Source organism: Entelurus aequoreus, linkage group LG18 (assembly GCF_033978785.1).
Source record: "Entelurus aequoreus isolate RoL-2023_Sb linkage group LG18, RoL_Eaeq_v1.1, whole genome shotgun sequence".
NCBI lineage: Eukaryota > Metazoa > Chordata > Actinopteri > Syngnathiformes > Syngnathidae > Entelurus > Entelurus aequoreus.
The window spans coordinates 48,090,517-48,110,516 of record NC_084748.1 but is presented as its reverse complement, the minus strand read 5'-3'; the positions used below and the strand labels follow the sequence as shown (position 1 = coordinate 48,110,516).

The window sequence follows — 20,000 nt, the reverse complement described above, 5'->3', positions numbered from 1 at the left end:
CCGTTCGGGGCTAATTGTGCTACCGTAACTGTAAACTCCACGGCGAGCCCCCCTCCTTCCCCTCCCGTTGGCTCCAGACAGAGACAATTTTTGATGCAATATTTCTTTGTTGAGCACAGGGGCACCCCAACGTGTCTTTCATTTCATTTCATTTTTATTTATCTCCTTCATTGATGTGCATCTTTGATCGATAGACAATTAAACCACAATTATTCAATTATACATTTACACACCAATGCCTGAGAAGGAGCAGGATGAAGAAAAATCGTATATTTTTCTGCCCCCTTCAACATAATACGTAGTCTTACTTAATGATATCATATAAACCAACAAATACATCCAAATATAACGAAAACAAACAAAAAAACACAAGATGTGCAAAACTTCATGATGTACAAACTGAACAAAAAAAACAAAAGTAATATACACCTCACAGGATGATACAAAACAAATACAAAACCAGGCAAAAAATAAGTAAAATAATAAATATAAAGCAAAATGTAAACACTTATGGCTGTCCATATGATCTTATTGTTCTGTCTTTATATAGTTTTTCAATTGGAATATATTTTTACAATCTTTTATCTCATTGTAAAGAGAATTCCATAGTTTAACCCCCACCACTGATATGCACATTTGTTTTAAAGTTGTCCTTGAATACTGATGTTGGAAATGACCTTTTCTTCTATGCTCTTCATTCTCAGAAGTGATGACAAACATTTTTTGTAAATTTGCTGGTAATGTTTTACTTTTAGCCTTAAATATGACACATAACGTCTGTAACTTTACTAGCTCCTGTAATTTCAATAAACCGGAATTAATAAATAATATGTTAGTGTGTTCTAAGTAATCTACTTTATGAATAATCCTTATGGCTCTTTTCTGTAGTTGATACAGAGAAAGTTGCGATGCACAAGGAATACAATTTGAAACATCATTATACAACTAGACATGCTGAGGAGTATGCAAAATACCAGGGAGATGAGAGAGTGAACCGGGTTGCAAATTTTAAAACCAGTCTACTGAGGCAACAAGATTTCGTCAAGAAAGCAAGCGAAAAGAGCGATGCAGCAGTCAAAGCTAGCTACATGGTGAGTGAGATGGTTGCTACGGCGGGAAAGCCATTCAAAGAAGGTGAATTCATTAAAAAGTGCATGATAGATTTTTTTTAAGAAATCTTTTTTTGCGGCCCAGCCTCACCCAGTTTCTGCATCCAGTGGCCCCCAGGTAAATTGAGTTTGAGACCCCTGGTGTAAAGGAAGATGCAGAATGCCAGACCCAAAAACGCAGAAGAGTTGAAGGCCACTATCAGAGCAACCTGGGCTCTCATAACACCTGAGCAGTGCCAGAAACTCATGGACTCCATGCCACGCCGCATTAACGCAGTAATTGAGGCAAAAGGAGCTCCAACCAAGTATTGAGTATTGTACATGCTCATATTTTTCATTTTCATACTTTTCAGTTGGCCAACATTTCTAAAAATCCCTTTTTTGTATTAGCCTTAAGTAATATTCTAATTTTGTGACACACGGAATTTTGGATTTTCATTTGTTGCCACTTCAAATCATCAAAATTAAATGAAATAAACATTTGAATGCATCAGTCTGTGTGCAATGAATAAATATAATGTACAAGTTACACCTTTTGAATGCAATTACTGAAATAAATCAAGTTTTTCAAAATATTCTAATTTACTGGCTTTTACCTGTATATATATATATATATATATACATATACACATATATATATACACATATATATATATATATATACATATATATATATATATATATATATATACATATATACATATATATATATATATATATATATATATATATATATATATATATATATATATATATATATATATATATATACTTTTTGCATTACGGTCGTCAGCAATGGAAAATCTAAAAAATTAACCGCAGGGTTCAAAGCGTAGGTAAAAAGTAACAGAATCTATTGCATATGTGCTTTGCTTACGGTTTTTTTCCTGGTCTTAAACTGAGCTCCTCACCCCCATAGCACTGTACTGTAAATAAATGTATTTGTACTTTTGAAGCGCATTGACAACAACCTTCCATTACTACCAATGAAGTCCATAGATGCCTGGTACTCACTGCAGTTGAGTAAATCCATGTTTATCACACAAGTGCTATCATTGTCATCAGACCGCTGCTTCCACACCTCAATCAACATTTGTAAAGCTGCTCACGCACGCCGCTTGTGTTCAAAAGTGACTCATTGGGCATGTTGTTGTCGCCATGTGTGTGTATGTGTGTGTGTGTGTGTGTGTGTGTCTGTGTGTGTGTGTGTGTGTGCGCACACTCCACCTCACTGCTGCCACTGTGTGCACAGTCTTCAGTGAGCCTCACAAGCTCAGCTCCCATAATCCCTTCCATACACAAGCTAAAAACGTGAAGCATCACGACGCGGCCGCGTCACGCACTTCTTCTTGGTGCCCGCAGAGCCTGCAGGCAAAGATGTCTACATCCCCAGATGGGCCCTTGCTGCTTGGTATCAGGAATGCTGCTCTGCACACACGCGCAGCAAGACAGAAGGTTCACTCCAAAATGGAGCAGGTAAATCTTGAGGCAGCTCGTCGTTTGGATCAATTCTGATGATTGGGTTGACGATTTAATTCAGAATCAATTTTTGATTCTGGTAATACATTATTGGTTGGATAAAATATAATAAAGCCTTTTCAAAAGCTCCTCTTGGTTGCTGACGTGCGACTTGTACACGCAGTGGAGGCCTAAGAACGTCTTTTTAAAAATGTATTTTGAAAGTTTTAATTGCAAAAACCACAGAACGTTAAGCAATCTAATAAAGAAAATAGGGCACTTTACAATACTTAGGATTGACGTTTAAAAAGCAATAGAGAAGACATACAAATAAAATACTTATTAAACACAATAATAAAATAAAGGGAAACTAAAAGTTATACAATTAAAAAACATAATTATTAATATCATTTGTTTAATGATTTGATTTAAAACATGTATTCCTATTATTTATATATATATATATATGTCTATAAACACATATATATATATATATATATATATATATATATATATATATATATATATATATATATATATATATATATATATATATGTCTATAAACATATATATATGTCTATAAACATATATATATATGTCTATAAACATATATATATATATATATATATATATATATATATATATATATATATATATATATATATATATATATATATATATATATATATATATATATATATATATATAAATAAAATATATTTACATAAATATATTTGGAAATATATTTATCTACATATAAAAATCTAAATATATTTATAAAATATTTTTCTATTTATAAATATAAAATGTATATATATAAGCACATATATATATATATGTCTAAATATATATATATATATATATGTCTAAATATATATATATATATATATATATATATATATATATATTTAGACATTATATATATATATATATATATATATATATATGTCTAAATATATATATATATATATATATATTTAGACATATATATATATATATATATTTAGACATATATATATATATATGTGCTTATATATATACATTTTATATTTATAAATAGAAAAATATATGTATATATATATATATATATATATATATATATATATACATACACACAGTATATAGTGTATATATATATGTATGTATATAAAATATATATAAATATATTTATATATACTTTATTTAAAGATGTTTATATATGTACATGTATACATTTATGTATATATGTATGTGTTTGTATATATATTTTTATAATACAATATATAGAAAATATATATATAAGTGTACAAACTTTCACTAAAGTATGGACTTTTGTTGTGGATGGAACCAATTATTCATATTTACATTGTTGCTCATGGAGAAATTTGCTTCACTACACAAACTCTTTGATTTGGATAGTGAATAAGTTTGTAAATGGAGGTCCCACTGTATAACACAAGAGAACAAGGAACTTTAATCATTAAAATAATTAAAATATTGTGCTAACTGTCAATAGCCCTCTCAATAAATGGATTGAAAATGTAGTCCATACATGTGATGGGTGTTGGTATTGGCCCATGTCACTCAACAAATATGGGCAACAATTAAATCAGGGGTCTCAAACTCAATTGACCTGGGGGTCACTGGATGCAGAAAGTGGGTGAGGCTGGGCCGCAAGAAAAGATTTCTTAAAAAACATGCACTTTTAAATGAGTTCACCTTCTTTGAATGGCTTTCCCGCCCTAGCAACATACTTGCCAACCCTCCCAATTTTCCCGGGAGACTCCCGAATTTCAGTGCCCCTCCCGACAATCTCCCGGGGCAACCATTCTCCCAAATTTGTCCCGATTTTCACCCGGACAATAATATTAAAGGCGTGCCGTGATAGCACTGCCTTTAACGTCCTCTACAACCTGTCCTCTACAACATGTCCTCTACAACTTGTCCTCTACAACCTGTCCTCTACAACCTGTCCTCTACAACCTGTCGTCGCGTCCGCTTTTTCACCATTCAAACAGCGTGCCGGCCCAGTCACATGTTGCATGAGACTTCTGCAAGTGACAGCAAGACATACTTGGTCAACAGCCATACATGTCACACTGAGGGTGTCCGTATAAACAACTTTATCACTGTTACAAATATGCTCCACACTGTGAACCCACACCAAACAAAAATGACAAACACATTTCGGGAGAACATCCCGAAATGTAATGTAAATGTAAATAACATAAACACAACAGAACAGTTGTCTGAGACCCCTGAATTAAATCCACCAAAAGGCAAAAAGCCAGAGAGAAATCCCAGAGCTGCTCCACTGGCAGAGACTTGCACACTGACCGGATTTGACATGTTCTCAATTTCACACACCAGGAAAAGTAGCTGAGAAGGTTCAGCAGCAGTTTTTGGCTTCTGGCCTCCATCGCACATGAACAACTACAGCCTGGCCTGGGATTTGGCGTGAAAGGACCGTATTTTCTGGACCGTATATAAGCCACACCCACTACATTTCAGAAGAAGATAATAGTTTTCCATATATAAGCCACACTGGACTATAAGCCGCAGATATATATGTTGTGAAATTAGTTATTAACACAGAAATATTCTGTAAATGTTTATTTACATACCTTAATTGTTTCCAAACAATGTCTGTAACAGGGCAGTAAAACGGCTGATCAAACAAAACCGAAGTCATTGTCATGGACCCACTAGCTGTGCAAGCTAGCTGTGCAATCAGCTAAACAGACTCAATAACTCCACGGTGACGTTTTGGGGAATTCACTGACGAGTTTGTGAAAGTGAAACAATACAAAAATAATGCCGTTGTACGTTAATAATACTAACGCAGACGCTCGTAAACCTGTTAGCGTATTAGCCAGCGTCATCACATGACGATAGCGCGTAAAAATATGCATGAAAACACTCCTACATGGGACACTTTAGTAAGTGAGAATTGTTTTAGTTATATCGTAAAACTTGCAAACGTTACATGGAGAATCCATACGAGTAGAAATGCTATGGACGGCTAGAAGACGGAACGGCGCTAATACCGCAGCACCTGCAGTGAGCAAACTCGTACAAAAGATGGCGCCACAGCATAAACAAGAACACACATTTTTCGGTGTCTTAGCTTTTTTATTTATTTAGTTTTTTAAACAATTTACATTATGGTCGTCAGCGAAGAAAAATGCAGAAATCAGCAACACTGTTTTATAAGGCGCGGGGTTCAAAGCGTCGGGAAAAAAAGTAGCGGCTTATAGTCCGGAATTTACAGTAATGTATCCTCATGTTGGTCTGTGGTCATGTGTTTTAAATGATTTTTCTGGATGACCACGTGCCCTTAAGGGTCCCTTTTATGCAAAACCAACTTTTCTAACCTAGCGGTGCCTGCTGTTGTGTGATTGGGATCTGCATAAGTTCTGAAAATGTGAAATATTTATAAAAAAATCTCAAATTCCTTCGTACTTCCCCAAACGACCTGTGTGGAATTTGCTCAACATTTAGCAATGTTAGCTTGAGTAGTTGTGTAGCTAGCTTAGCTTTCAACTGTAAGACAACAGTGTCACTACCCTCCAGCAAAATAATGATTTTCCTAAAAACTACTTTTAATGGCGGGCTCGGTGCCTACTATTTATGGCAATAGAGGAGGCAAAGTAACGGTACGTAATAACAGTATGTGTGAACGATAAGTTAGCAATGTTAGCTTAAAGTAGTTGTGTAGCTAGCTTAGCCTTCTACTATAAGACAACACTGTCACCGTCCTCCAGCAAAGTAATGATTTTCCTAGAAACTACTTTTAATGGCGGGCTCGGTGCCTACTATTTTTGGCAATGGAGGAGGCAATGTAACGGTAAGTAATAATATCTGTGAATAAGTTTGCAATGTTAGCATTAGTAGTTGTGTAGCTATCTTAGCCTTCTACTGTAAGACAACAGTGTCACTACGCTCCAGCAAAATAATGATTTTCCTAAAAACTCCTTTTGATGGCGGGCTCGGTGCCTACTATTTATGGCAATGGAGGAGGCAATGTAACGGTACGTAATAACAGTATGTGTGAATGATAAGTTAGCAATGTTAGCTTAAAGTAGTTGTGTAGCCTTTTTGGCAATGGAGGAGGCAATGTAACGGTAAGTAATAATATCTGTGAATAAGTTTGCAATGTTAGCATTAGTAGTTGTGTAGCTATCTTAGCCTTCTACTATAAGACAACAGTGTCACCGTCCTCCAGCAAAGTAATGATGTTCCTAAAAACTACTTTTATAGGCGGGCTCGTGCCTACTATTTATGGCAATGGAGGAGGCAATGTAACGGTAAATAATAACGGTAGGTTAAAAATGTGTGAATGATAAGTTAGCGATGTTAGCTTGAGTAGTTGTGTAGCTGGCTTAACCTTCTACTATAAGACAACAGCGTCACGGTCCTCCAGCAAAGTAATGATTTTCCTAAAAACTACTTTTAATCGGATCAGTGCCTACCGTGTTTGGCAATGGACCAGTAAGTAATATAAGCCGTGGTTACGTTAGCCAGGTAGCTCGTAGCGTAGCAGACAGCCTTGAGCCTCCTTTGTTTACACTTAGTCAAGCAGCATTGTAGTGGACTTGCTAACAAGATATCAAATAGAAAATAATTTTATTGTAAATATAAACATGTACACATCCAAGATCTAGCATCGGAGCGATAAAGACTGTAGAAGTTCAACCTTAGTGTATAGTTACAGAATTTGCTGCTTTCTTTTGCTCCGTTACAACATGGGGCGGTTGTATCCGTTTGAGGAGTGAAAGTCACTCAAAACTAATTGGTTGGCGGCGGTCAACGATGTCAATGAGGTCCGAGAAAGCAAGAAAGCTCAAAAACTACAAAACATGGCTGCCGGAGGAAGGTTCCCGCCTCTCAGAACAACTTGTTTTCAACGGGAGCCAAAAAGTGGCTTGAAGATGATCTGTAAAACATCATCCATGCAACATTTTATGTAGACCACAAGGACGTCTTAAATGTAGACAAAAATCCTAATATGACCCCTTTAATAATAATAATGATTTTATAGATTTATATAGCGCTTTTCTATCGACTAGATACTTAAGTCCTGGCACTGTGCAAGTTCCTGCAACTACGGTCAAACTCCCGAGTCCTGTCAAGTTGAAGACCCAGTTTCCACGTGAAGTCAGCGCCTTCATGTTGTCTCTTATCTCAACAGACGAAAACACACAATAAACACGGCGTCGAGTCCATTGAAGCTACTTCCTGCTAGGGTTGCAAAATTCCGGGAATATTCAAAGTTGGAAACTTTCCATTGGAATTAACTGGAATATATGGGAATTAATGGGAAATTAATGGGAATAAACATTGAATGCAACATGCTAGATCTTGTGGGATGATTATTAGCTAAAACAACCTGATTTAATTAACCTCTTAAGGCCCAAGCTGTTTGTTTACATTCTTTTTTTTTTATTTCTCTTTGCTATTTGGGCTTATTGGACCCTAATTAGAATAAAAACTAAGAATAATCTTTTGATATGATGTACTTAGTCCATAAGTAACAAACGTGTACTTCATGTTTAGTGACATGCTAATTCTTATTTTTACACTTTTTTTCCAAATTCCATTGTATGTTATACTCTTCTGACACCACCAGATGGCAGTATAAGTGTCCACATAAGCGGCCATAAAACCCCAATTCAGTAGTGTGCACAATTTTGGAAATAAGAGCTAAAAGGTGCTGTCCACGCATGTGGCCACTAAGCCTTTAGAGGTTTTAATGCAAATTCAGTAGAATTTCCACCCTGCACTGTGCATTCCTCCATCCCATGTGCAGTGCATTCTTCCATCACATGCACAGATAATTCCCAGCATGCTACACACTACAGCAGGGCTATTGAGGCCACACTAGTATTTGAGCCCAAAGACTTCATCCAGTCAGGTAAGTCTTGATGATATTACTGGGGTAAATAAATTTGATCTATGGTATTTAAGTGTAATAGAGGTGTAATTGCTTGTTACTGTATGACTGTAGACTACTCCGGCAGACTTACACTCAAGCTAGCTAGCTGTTCCTGTACTTGTTACATGATTTTGGGGCCAATATGTCTAGCTAGCTAGGTTTATGTACCACCACCAGTCTCATAGTGAACCGAAAATATTTCTCCGTTAGCCGTGATGCTAATTTTCTCTATTTAAATCCCATTAATTTATGCTAACAATGTTAGCGATCCGAATTGACCTCTTTTGTTATGTGTAAAGTTCAACAAATACTAAATCAAAAGGTGTAGTTTCCTCTGCCTTCTGTTCTGCTAGCCATTCTGTTGTCATACAAGAATGTAGCTTATAGTTTGGTTTAGCATGCTGATTGACTGTTCATTTATTCATCTAGCCTATTCTATTCATTTGTCCATCGGTCAAATATTTTTAAAGACTACTCCAATTGTTTAGCTGACTATTTATATATCTGCGTGTGGCATTGCATTAGTCTTTTACAAGAATAAATAAATACAAACAGAATAATTTCACCCCAAACAATGTAGGCGTAAAGGCTGTGCACATTTGCAAATACTGTGCAAAGAGCTACGTCAAAAAATGCCACAAAGATGCAGCAGCATATAGACAAGTGCCCAATAATATATCATTATTGTAATTCCCCATTCATTCCCGTATATTCCCATTAATTCCCATGGACGGTGTCCAACTTTGAATAATCCAAAAATGGTCAATATTTCCAAACTTCCCGAGCTTAACTTCCCGCGGTAAATTTCCGGAAGGTTCCGGAAATTTGCCGGAAACTTTCCACCCCTTTGCAACCCTAGTCTCTTATCTCCACAGACGAAAACACACAATAAACACGGCGTCTAGACCAGGCCCATTTTTTGCGTTGGAAAAATGCGGAGGCACACCACCAGCAGAAATCATTAAAAAACGAAACTCTTTTGACAGTAAAAAGTCGTTGTCGCAATTGTTGGATATGACTTTAAAGCATAACCAAGCATGCATCACTATAGCTCTTGTCTCAAAGTAGGTGTACTGTCACCACCTGTCACATCACACCCTGACTTATTTGGACTTTTTTGCTGTTTTCCTGTGTGTAGTGTTTTACTTCTTGTCTTGTGCTCTTATTTTGGTGGCATTTTTCTTTTTTTTGGTATTTTCCCGTAGCAGTTTCATGTCTTCCTTTAGGCGATATTTCCCACATCTACTTTGTTTTAGCAATCAAGAATATTTCAGTTGTTTTTTTATCCTTCTTTGTGGGGACATTGTTGATTGTCATGTCATGTTCGGATGTACTTTGTGGACGCCGTCTTTGCTCCACAGTAAGTCTTTGCTGTCGTCCAGCATTCTGTTTTTGTTTACTTAGTAGCCAGTTCAGTTTTAGTTTTGTTCTGCATAGCCTTCCCTAAGCTTCAATACCCTTTCTTAGGGGCAATCACCTTTTGTTTATTTTTGGTTTAAGCAGTAGACACCTGTTTACCTGCATACTGCCTCCCGCTGTTTCCGACATCCACAAAGCAATTAGCTACCTGCTGCCACCTACTGATATGGAAGAGTATTACACGGTTACTCTGCCGAGCTCTACACAGCACCGACACTCAACAACAACAACACATCATTTGCAGACTATAATTACTGCTTTGCAAAAAATGTTTCCTCCAATATTATTTATTTGAGGTACAAGTCTGTTGACTGCGGGACTGACCTCAGCGTTACAACAATAATGGCATCGCATCCGAAGTAGAACCTGTGCTTGTATTCTTGGTTCCTATCAATAATGTAGGGCAGTTAGAGGTGGAACTAATTGCTGTCTGCTTTTTTTTCCCCCTCCGTCACATATTATTGACGCACCTGCCCCAGCAGAGCAGACGAGTAAGATCGCTTTGGCCGAGTCCCAGTAGTGAAATTAAATATTTAACTTACACACATTTTTTAATAAGTACATTCTGATGTTTTAATGATGTGTTTTTAACCTGGTTTCACATGTTTGGTTTGTCTGGAGAACAAAGCCGGGTTTAGTTCATCGAAAAGGTACTATACCGCCTTTAAAAAGTACAGGTACTAAACAAAAATAAATGTTAATGCCATTGCACAGGTGAGTCAACACACACACACTGAGCACTTACAAGCGGAAACGGTGTGGAGACAGAAGGAGAATGTACGTGTTTTGGCTTTAAAACAAATGCCATGGGTGGATCTACACCTGACATCCACTGTAATGATACCAAGTACAATAGCATATCTAGTCGATACTACTACATTTACATCTATATTTTTTATCGTCACAAAATCTTTTTTATTTTTTTAAAATGATATATTATGTTTATAAAGTCAGTAAATACGTCCCTGGACTCATGAGGACTTTGAATATGACCAATGTATGATCCTGAAACTACTTGGTATCGGATCGATACCTAAATGTGTGGTATCATCCAAAACTAATGTAAAGTATCAAAGAAGAGAAGAATAAGTGATTATTACATTTTAACAGAAGTGTAGATAGAACATGTTGAAACAGAAAATAAGCAGATATTAACAGTAAATGAACAAGTAGATTATTAATCAATTTTTACAGTTTGTCCCTCATAATGTAGACAAAATAATAGGTAAATGACACAATATAATAATAGCATAGTAGCATATTGTGTCATTTATCCTATAATAATAATAATAGGATAAATGACACAATATGCTACTGCATACGTCAGCAGACTAATTAGGAGTCTTTGTTTGTTAACTTACTACTAAAAGACAAGTTGTCTAGTATGTTCACTATTTAATTTAAGGACTAAATATATCACAATATGTGTGAATAATAAGTTAGCAATGTTAGCTTGAGTAGTTGTGTAGCTAGCTTAGCCTTCTACAGTTATTGGATTGCAATAATAAACATGTTTCATGTATCCTAAGATTTGTTGTTAAAATAAAGCCAATAATGACATTTTTTGTGGTCCCCTTTATTTAGAAAAATATCGAAACATATCGAAATACACTACCGTTCAAAAGTTTGGGGTCACATTGAAATGTCCTTATTTTTGAAGGAAAAGCACTGTACTTTTCAATGAAGATCACTTTAAACTAGTCTTAACTTGAAAGAAATACACTCTATACATTGCTAATGTGGTAAATGACTATTCTAGCTGCAAATGTCTGCTTTTTGGTGCAATATCTACATAGGTGTATAGAGGCCCATTTCCAGCAACTATCACTCCAGTGTTCTAATGGTACAATGTGTTTGCTCATTGGCTCAGAAGGCTAATTGATGATTAGAAAACCCTTGTGCAATCATGTTCACACATCTGAAAACAGTTCAGCTCGTTACAGAAGCTACAAAACTGACCTTCCTTTGAGCAGATTGAGTTTCTGGAGCATCACATTTGTGGGGTCAATTAAACGCTCAAAATGGCCAGAAAAAGAGAACTTTCATCTGAAACTCGACAGTCTATTCTTGTTCTTAGAAATGAAGGCTATTCCACTAAATTGTTTTGGTGACCCCAAACTTTTGAACGGTAGTGTACATTTTGGTACCGGTACCGGTACTAAGCCTACTTAGACTCAGAGAACATTAATTGTTAAACATAGTAGCTCCGTTACAAAAGGAAGGAAAGAATAACTAAAAACACTCACAAGGGCCTAAAAGAGGATGGAATAATAACTCAAATGTAGACCAACAAAGACAGAGATTGTACAAACCCCAAAAGCAGTGAAGTTGTCACGTTGTGTAAATGGTAAATACAAAGAGAATACAATGATTTGCAAATCCCTTTCAACTTATATTTAATTGAATAGACTGCAAAGACAAGATATTTCATGTTGGAACTGGAAAACTTTGTTATTTTTTGCAAATATTAGCTCATTTGGAATTTGATGCCAGCAACATGTTCCAAAAAAGCTGGCACAAGTGGCAAAAAAGACAGAGAAAGTTGAGGAATGCTCATCAAAGACTTATTTGGAACATCCCACAGGTGAACAGGCTAATTGGGAACAGGTGGGTGCCATGATTGGGTATAAAAGCAGCTTCCATGAAATGCTCAGTCATTCACAAACAAGGACGGGGCGAGGGTCACCACTTTGTCAACAAATGCCTGAGCAAATTATTTAAGAACAACATTTCTCAAGCAGCTATTGCAAGGAATTTAGGGATTTCCGTAATATCATCAAAAGGTTCAGAGAATCTGGAGAAATCACTGCACGTAAGCCATGATATTACGGACCTTCTACTGCATCAAAAACCGAAGGATATATATGTAAAGGATATCACCACATGGGCTCAGGAACACTTCAGAAAACCAGTGTCAGTAACTACAGTTGGTCGCTACATCTGTAAGTGCAAGTTAAAACTCTACTGTGCAAAGCCAAAGCCATTTATCAACTGGATGGACTGATGCAACGTGGAAAAGTGTTCTGTGGTCTGACGAGTCCACATTTCAAATTGTTTTTAGAAACTGTGGACGTCGTGTCCTCCGGACCAAAGAGGAAAAGAAACATCCGGATTGTTCTAGGCGCAAAGTTGAAAAGCCTCCATGTGTAATGGTATGGGGGTGTATCAATCAATCAATCAGTGTTTACTTATATAGCCCTAAATCACTAGTGTCTCAAAGGGCTGCACAAGCCACAACGACATCCTCGGCTCAGATCCCACATCAGGGCAAGGAAAAACTCAACCCAATGGGATGACAATGAGAAACCTTGGAGGGGACCGCAGATGTGGGGACCCCCCCGGCTCCTGGGCGACCGGTGCAATGGACGTTGAGTGGATCTAGCATAATAATTTGAGAGTCCAGTCCATAGTGGATCTAACATAATAGTGTGAGAGTCCAGTCCATAGTGGATCTAACATAATAGTGTGAGAGTCCAGTCCATAGTGGATCTAACACAATAGTGTGAGAGTCCAGTCCATAGTGGATCTAACATAATAGTGTGAGAGTCCAGTCCATAGTGGATCTAACATAATAGTGAGAGTCCAGTCCATAGTGGATCTAACATAATAGTGAGAGTCCAGTCCATAGTGGATCTAACATAATAGTGTGAGAGTCCAGTCCATAGTGGATCTAACATAATAGTGAGAGTCCAGTCCATAGTGGATCTAACATAATATTGTGAGTCCAGTCCATAGTGGATCTAACATAATAGTGTGAGAGTCCAGTCCATAGTGGATCTAACATAATAGTGTGAGAGTCCAGTCCATAGTGGATCTAACATAATAGTGTGAGAGTCCAGTCCATAGTGGATCTAACATAATAGTGAGAGTCCAGTCCATAGTGGATCTAACATAATAGTGTGAGAGTCCAGTCCTTAGTGGATCTAACATAATAGTGAGAGTCCAGTCCATAGTGGATCTAACATAATAGTGTGAGAGTCCAATCCATAGTGGGTCTAACATAATAGTGAGAGTCCAGTCCATAGTGGATCTAACATAATAGTGGGAGTCCAGTCCATAGTGGATCTAACATAATAGTGTGAGAGTCCAGTCCATAGTGGATCTAACATAATAGTGTGAGAGTCCAGTCCATAGTGGATCTAACATAATAGTGTGAGAGTCCAGTCCATAGTGGATCTAACATAATAGTGTGAGAGTCCAGTCCATAGTGGGTCTAACATAATAGTGAGAGTCCAGTCCATAGTGGATCTAACATAATAGTGGGAGTCCAGTCCATAGTGGATCTAACATAATAGTGTGAGAGTCCAGTCCATAGTGGATCTAACATAATAGTGTGAGAGTCCAGTCCTTAGTGGGGCCAGCAGGAGATCATCTTGAGTGAGTGTATTAGTGCCCAAGACATGGGTAACTTACACATCTGTGAAGGCACCATTAATGCTGAAAGGTACATACAGCTTTTGGAGCAACATATGTTGCCATCCAAGCAACGTTATCATGGACGCACGCCCCTGCTTATTTCAGCAAGACGATGCCAAGCCACGTGTTACAACAGCGTGGCTTCGTAGTAAAAGAGTGCGGGTACTAGACTGGCCTGCCTGTAGTCCAGACATTGAAAATGTGTGAAGGCTAAAATATGAGAAGGGAGACTGTTGAACAACTTAAGCTGTACATCAAGCAAGAATGGGAAAGAATTCTACTTCAAAAATGTGTCTCCTCAGTTCCCAAACCTTTACTGAGTGTTGTTAAAAGGAAAGGCCATGTAACACACTGGTGAAAATGCCTTTTTTGCAATGTGTTGCTGCCATTAAATTCTAAGTTCATGATTATTTGCAAAAAAAATAACAAAGTTTCTCAGTGTGAACATGAAATATCTTGTCTTTGCAGTCTATTGTTCAGTTGAAAAGGATTTGCAAATCACTGTATTCTCTTTTTATTGACCATTTACACAAGGTGACAACTTCACTGGTGTAGGGGTGTGTATTTAACAACAGCAGCCTGACTGGGATCGCTGGCCTACCTTGAACATCGCCAGCCCGGATCTCCTCTCTGCTCTTCACAGCTGGCATGATGGAGTGAGCTGCTGGGATCGGACTCCTCCTCTCATAGCCTCGGGTGAAGGGTGGGCGGGCACAGGAAGTCACTCGCAGGAAGGTGAGGCGACAAGGGGGCGGGGCGTCCCTGGCAGAGGACCGCCGGCTGGAGCGGGGCGGTTGTACCAGTGTGAGGATGCGGGTTGCGTTTGTGTCAATGTGACACAAAATAAATAAAAGGTGTTGCTTTAAAAGGTGAACCAGAAGAGAGTCAAAGGTGTCGGGTAAGAGGGAGAGAGCGTCATGAACAACGTTGCTTCATTGGCTTCTTTTCCGCTCCAACACTCCGCCAGGTCTCCTCCCAGAAGTCTGTGCAGTTGCCGTGGAGATGAGAAGATGAGAACCAGTGTGCACTTCTATATATATATACATATATATGGATCTATATATATGTATATATATATATACACTCCTCTTCCCTCCTTCGCGTTTCCTTTTTGGACGTTCTCTTCGCCTGCAGAAGTCCGTTGCTAACCAGCCATCTTCAGCTCTTGCCCGACTCCAGGCTGGATGGTCTCTTCTCCAGTCTGGGGGAGGAAGAAGAGACAAGTTCAATGTTTACAATCGCACACTTCAAACACAACTTAGTTGTCACGCGTCTCAACCTCCAAAGTCCAACAGTGCTCTCCTGCCATTCAGACTTTGGGTACAGTTGAACTTGATATCACACTTCATAAATTATTGTTCTTATTGTTCGTCATATACTTAGATTGTTCAGATCTACTTCAACTGGACTAGATCTGACAATCTAAGTCGACAGGTCGATCGATTGGTCCAGTTGGACTAAATTGGTTGGACGGATCTAGTTCAACTGAACGAGATCGGACCGATTGATCGTTGTACTAGAGCTGACCAATCTAAGTCGATCGATTAGTCCATTTGGACTGAATCGATTAGTCAAATCTAGTTCAACTGAACGAGATCGGACGAATCAATTGTTGGACTAGATCTGACCAATCTAAGACGATCGATTGGTCTATTTGGACTAAATCGATTAGTCAAATCTAGTTCAACTGAACGAGATCAGACCAACTGATCGTTGTCCTAGAGCTGACCAATCTAAGTCTTGTCGATCGATTCGTCCTTTTGGACTACAGTGATTGGTCAGATCAAGTAATTGACTGTTGGACTAGATCTGACTAATCCAAGTCGACTGATTGTTCAGATCTAGTTCAACTAGACTAGATCTGACCACTCTATGTAAATAGTTTGATCGATTGGTCCAGTTGAACTAGATCAACTGGTCAGATTTAGTCCAACTGGAGTAAATCGGACTAATTGATCGTTGGACTCAAGCTGACCAATCTCAGTCGATAGGTCGATCGATTGGTCCAGTTGGACTAAATTGCTTGTACAGATCTATTTTTTTCTGGACTAGATCGAACCAATTGAACTTTGTACAAGAGCTGACCAATGTAAGTCGATACATTGATCCATTTGGACTGGATCGATTGTTCAGATCTGCTTCAACTGGACTAGATCTGTCCCCTCTGTGAATAAATCGATCGATTGGTCCAGTTGGACTAGATTGATTGGTCAGATTTAGCCCAACTGGAGTAGATTAGACTAATTGATCGTGGGACCAATCTCAGTCGATAGGTTGGTCGATTGGTCCAGTTGGACTAAATTGACTGGACGGGTCTAGTTTTACTGGAGTTGATCGAACTAATTGATCGTTGGACTTGAGCTGACCAATCTAAGTCGTTAAGACGATCGATTGGTCCAGTTGTACAAAATTGATTGGACGGGTCTAGTTTTACTAAATTATATCGGACCAATTGATCGTTGGACTAGATCTGACCAATCTAAGTCGATCGATTGGTCCATTTGGACAAGACGGATTGGTCAGGTCTAGTTCAACTGGACTAGATCAGACCAAATGATCGTTGTACTAGAGCTGACCTATCTAAGTCTTGTCCATTGATTCGTTCATTTGGACTAGATCAAATGGTCAGATCTAGTTCATCTGGACTAGATCAGACCATCTAAGTCGATAAGTCGATCGATTGGTCCATTTGGACTAAATCGATTAGTCAAGTCTAGTTCAAGTGAACAAGATCAGACGAATCAATTGTTGAACTTGATCTGACCAATCTAAGTCGATCGGTCAGTTCTAGTAATTGACTGTTGGACTCGATCTGACTAATCTAAGTCGATAAATTTGATTGACTGGTCAATTTGGACTGGATCGATTGTTCAGATCTAGTTTAAGTGGACTAGATCTGACCAATCTGAGTGAGTAACTCGACCGATTGGTCCAGTTGGACTAGATTGATTGGTCAAATCTAGTTCAACTGGACTAGATCTGACCATTCTAAGTCGATAAGTCGATCGATTGGTCCATTTGGACTAAATCGATTAATCAAGTCTAGTTCAACTGAACGAGATCAGACGAATCAATTGTTGGACTAGATCTGATCAATCGAAGTTGATCGATTCATCCATTTGGACTGATCGATTGATCAGGTCTAGTTCAACTGGACTAGATTGGACCAATTGATTGTTGTACTGGAGCTGACCAATCAATCTAAGTCTTGTCAATTGTTTGGTCCGGTTGGACTAGATTGATTGGTCAGATCTAGTAATTGATGGTTGTTCTAGATCTGACGAATCTAAGTCGATAATTTGATCGATTGGTCCATTTGGACTGGTTTGATTGTCCAGATATAGCTCAACTGGACTGGATCTGACCAATCTGAGTGAATAACTCCATCGATTGGTCCAGTTGGACTAGATCTGACCAATATAAGTATATCGATTGGTCCAGTTGGACTACATCTGACTAATCTAAGTCTATCAATTGGTCCATTTGGACTGGATAGATTGTTCAGATCTAGTTCAACTGGACTACATCTGACCAATCTGAGTGAATAACTCCATCGATTGGTCCACTTGAACTAGATCTGACCAATATAAGTCGATCAATTGGTCCATTTGGACTGGTTCGATTGTTCAGATCGAGTTCAACTGGACTAGAGCTGACCAATCTGAGTGAATAACTCCATCGATTGGTCCAGTTGGACTAGATCTGACTAATATAAATTGATTGATTGGTCCAGTTGGACTACTTCTGACTAATATAAGTTGATCGATTGGTCCAGTTGGACTAAATCTGACCCATAAAAGTCGATCGGTTGGTCCAGTTGGACTAGATCTGACTAATCTAAGTCGTTTAATTGGTCCATTTGGACTGGAGTCGATTGTTCAGATCTAGTTCAACTGGACTAGATCTGACCAATCTGAGTGAATAACTCCATCGATTGGTCCAGTTGGACTAGATCTGACCAATATAAGTCGATCGATTGGTTCAGTTGGACTAGATCTGACTAATCTAAATCGATCAATTGGTCCATTTGGACTGGATAGATTGTTCAGATCTAGTTCAACTGGACTACATCTGACCAATCTGAGTGAATAACTCCATCGATTGGTCCACTTGAACTAGATCTGACCAATATAAGTCGATCGATTGGTCCAGTTGGATTAGATTTGACTCAGTGGCCTAGTGGTTAGAGTGTCCGCCCTGAGATCGGTAAGTTGTGAGTTCAAACCCCGGCCGGGTCATACCAAAGACTATAAAAATGGGAGCCATTACCTCCCTGCTTGGCACTCAGCATCAAGGGTTGGAATGGGGGGTTAAATCACCAAAAATGATTCCCGGGCGTGGCTACGCTGCTGCCCACTGCTCCCCTCACCTCCCAGGGGGTGATCAAGGGGATGGGTCAAATGCAGAGGACAAATTTCACCACACCTTGTGTGTGTGTGACAATCATTGGTACTTTAACTTAACTAATATAAGTCGATTGATTGGTCCAGTTGGACTAGATCTGACTAATCTAAATCGATCAATTGGTCCATTTGGACTGGATAGATTGTTCAGATCTAGTTCAACTGGACTAGATCTGACCAATCTGAGTGAATAACTCCATCGATTGGTCCAGTTGGACTAGATCTGACCAATCTAAGTCGATCGCTTGGTCACATCTAGTTCAACTGGACTAATTAGATGTAGTCTGAGCAAAGATGATGTCATGTGTACTCATTACTATGTTAGTTGGTGAGCAGAGATGATGTCATGTGTACTCATTACTATGTTAGTTGGTGAGCAGAGATGATGTCATGTGTACTCATTACTATGTTAGTTGGTGAGCAGAGATGATGTCATGTGTACTCATTACTATGTTAGTTGGTGAGCAGAGATGATGTCATGTGTACTCATTACTATGTTAGTTGGTGAGCAGAGATGATGTCATGTGTACTCATTACTATGTTAGTTGGTGAGCAGAGATGATGTCATGTGTACTCATTACTATGTCAGTTGGTGAGCAGAGATGATGTCATGTGTACTCATTACTATGTTAGTTGGTGAGCAGAGATGATGTCATGTGTACTCATTACTATGTTAGTTGGTGAGCAGAGATGATGTCATGTGTACTCATTACTATGTTAGTTGGTGAGCAGAGATGATGTCATGTGTACTCATTACTATGTTAGCTGGTGAGCAGAGAGGATGTCATGTGTACTCATTACTATGTTAGTTGGTGAGCAGAGATGATGTCATGTGTACTCATTACTATGTTAGTTGGTGAGCAGAGATGATGTCATGTGTACTCATTACTATGTTAGTTGGTGAGCAGAGATGATGTCATGTGTACTCATTACTATGTTAGTTGGTGAGCAGAGATGATGTCATGTGTACTCATTACTTTGTTAGTTGGTGAGCAGAGATGATGTCATGTGTACTCATTACTATGTTAGTTGGTGAGCAGAGATGATGTCATGTGTACTCATTACTATGTTAGTTGGTGAGCAGAGATGATGTCATGTGTACTCATTACTATGTTAGTTGGTGAGCAGAGATGATGTCATGTGTACTCATTACTATGTTAGTTGGTGAGCAGAGATGATGTCATGTGTACTCATTACTATGTTAGTTGGTGAGCAGAGATGATGTCATGTGTACTCATTACTATGTTAGTTGGTGAGCAGAGATGATGTCATGTGTACTC

General features: G+C 38.3%; 1 protein-coding gene across 6 annotated transcripts in view; it reads right to left on the bottom strand.

The window, feature by feature from the left end:
* grin2bb (glutamate receptor, ionotropic, N-methyl D-aspartate 2B, genome duplicate b) overlaps positions 1-20,000 on the bottom strand; it is a 267,893-nt gene that overhangs the window by 222,282 nt on the left and 25,611 nt on the right. For all 6 annotated transcript variants that reach the window (XM_062027310.1, XM_062027306.1, XM_062027314.1 and 3 more), the window contains exon 2: positions 14,919-15,518. Coding sequence is in view for 5 of the 6 variants with exons in the window: in XM_062027306.1 (XP_061883290.1) it covers positions 14,919-14,927 (9 nt within the window). In the remaining variant the exon portion in view is untranslated. The remainder of the gene's footprint in view (positions 1-14,918; positions 15,519-20,000) is intronic.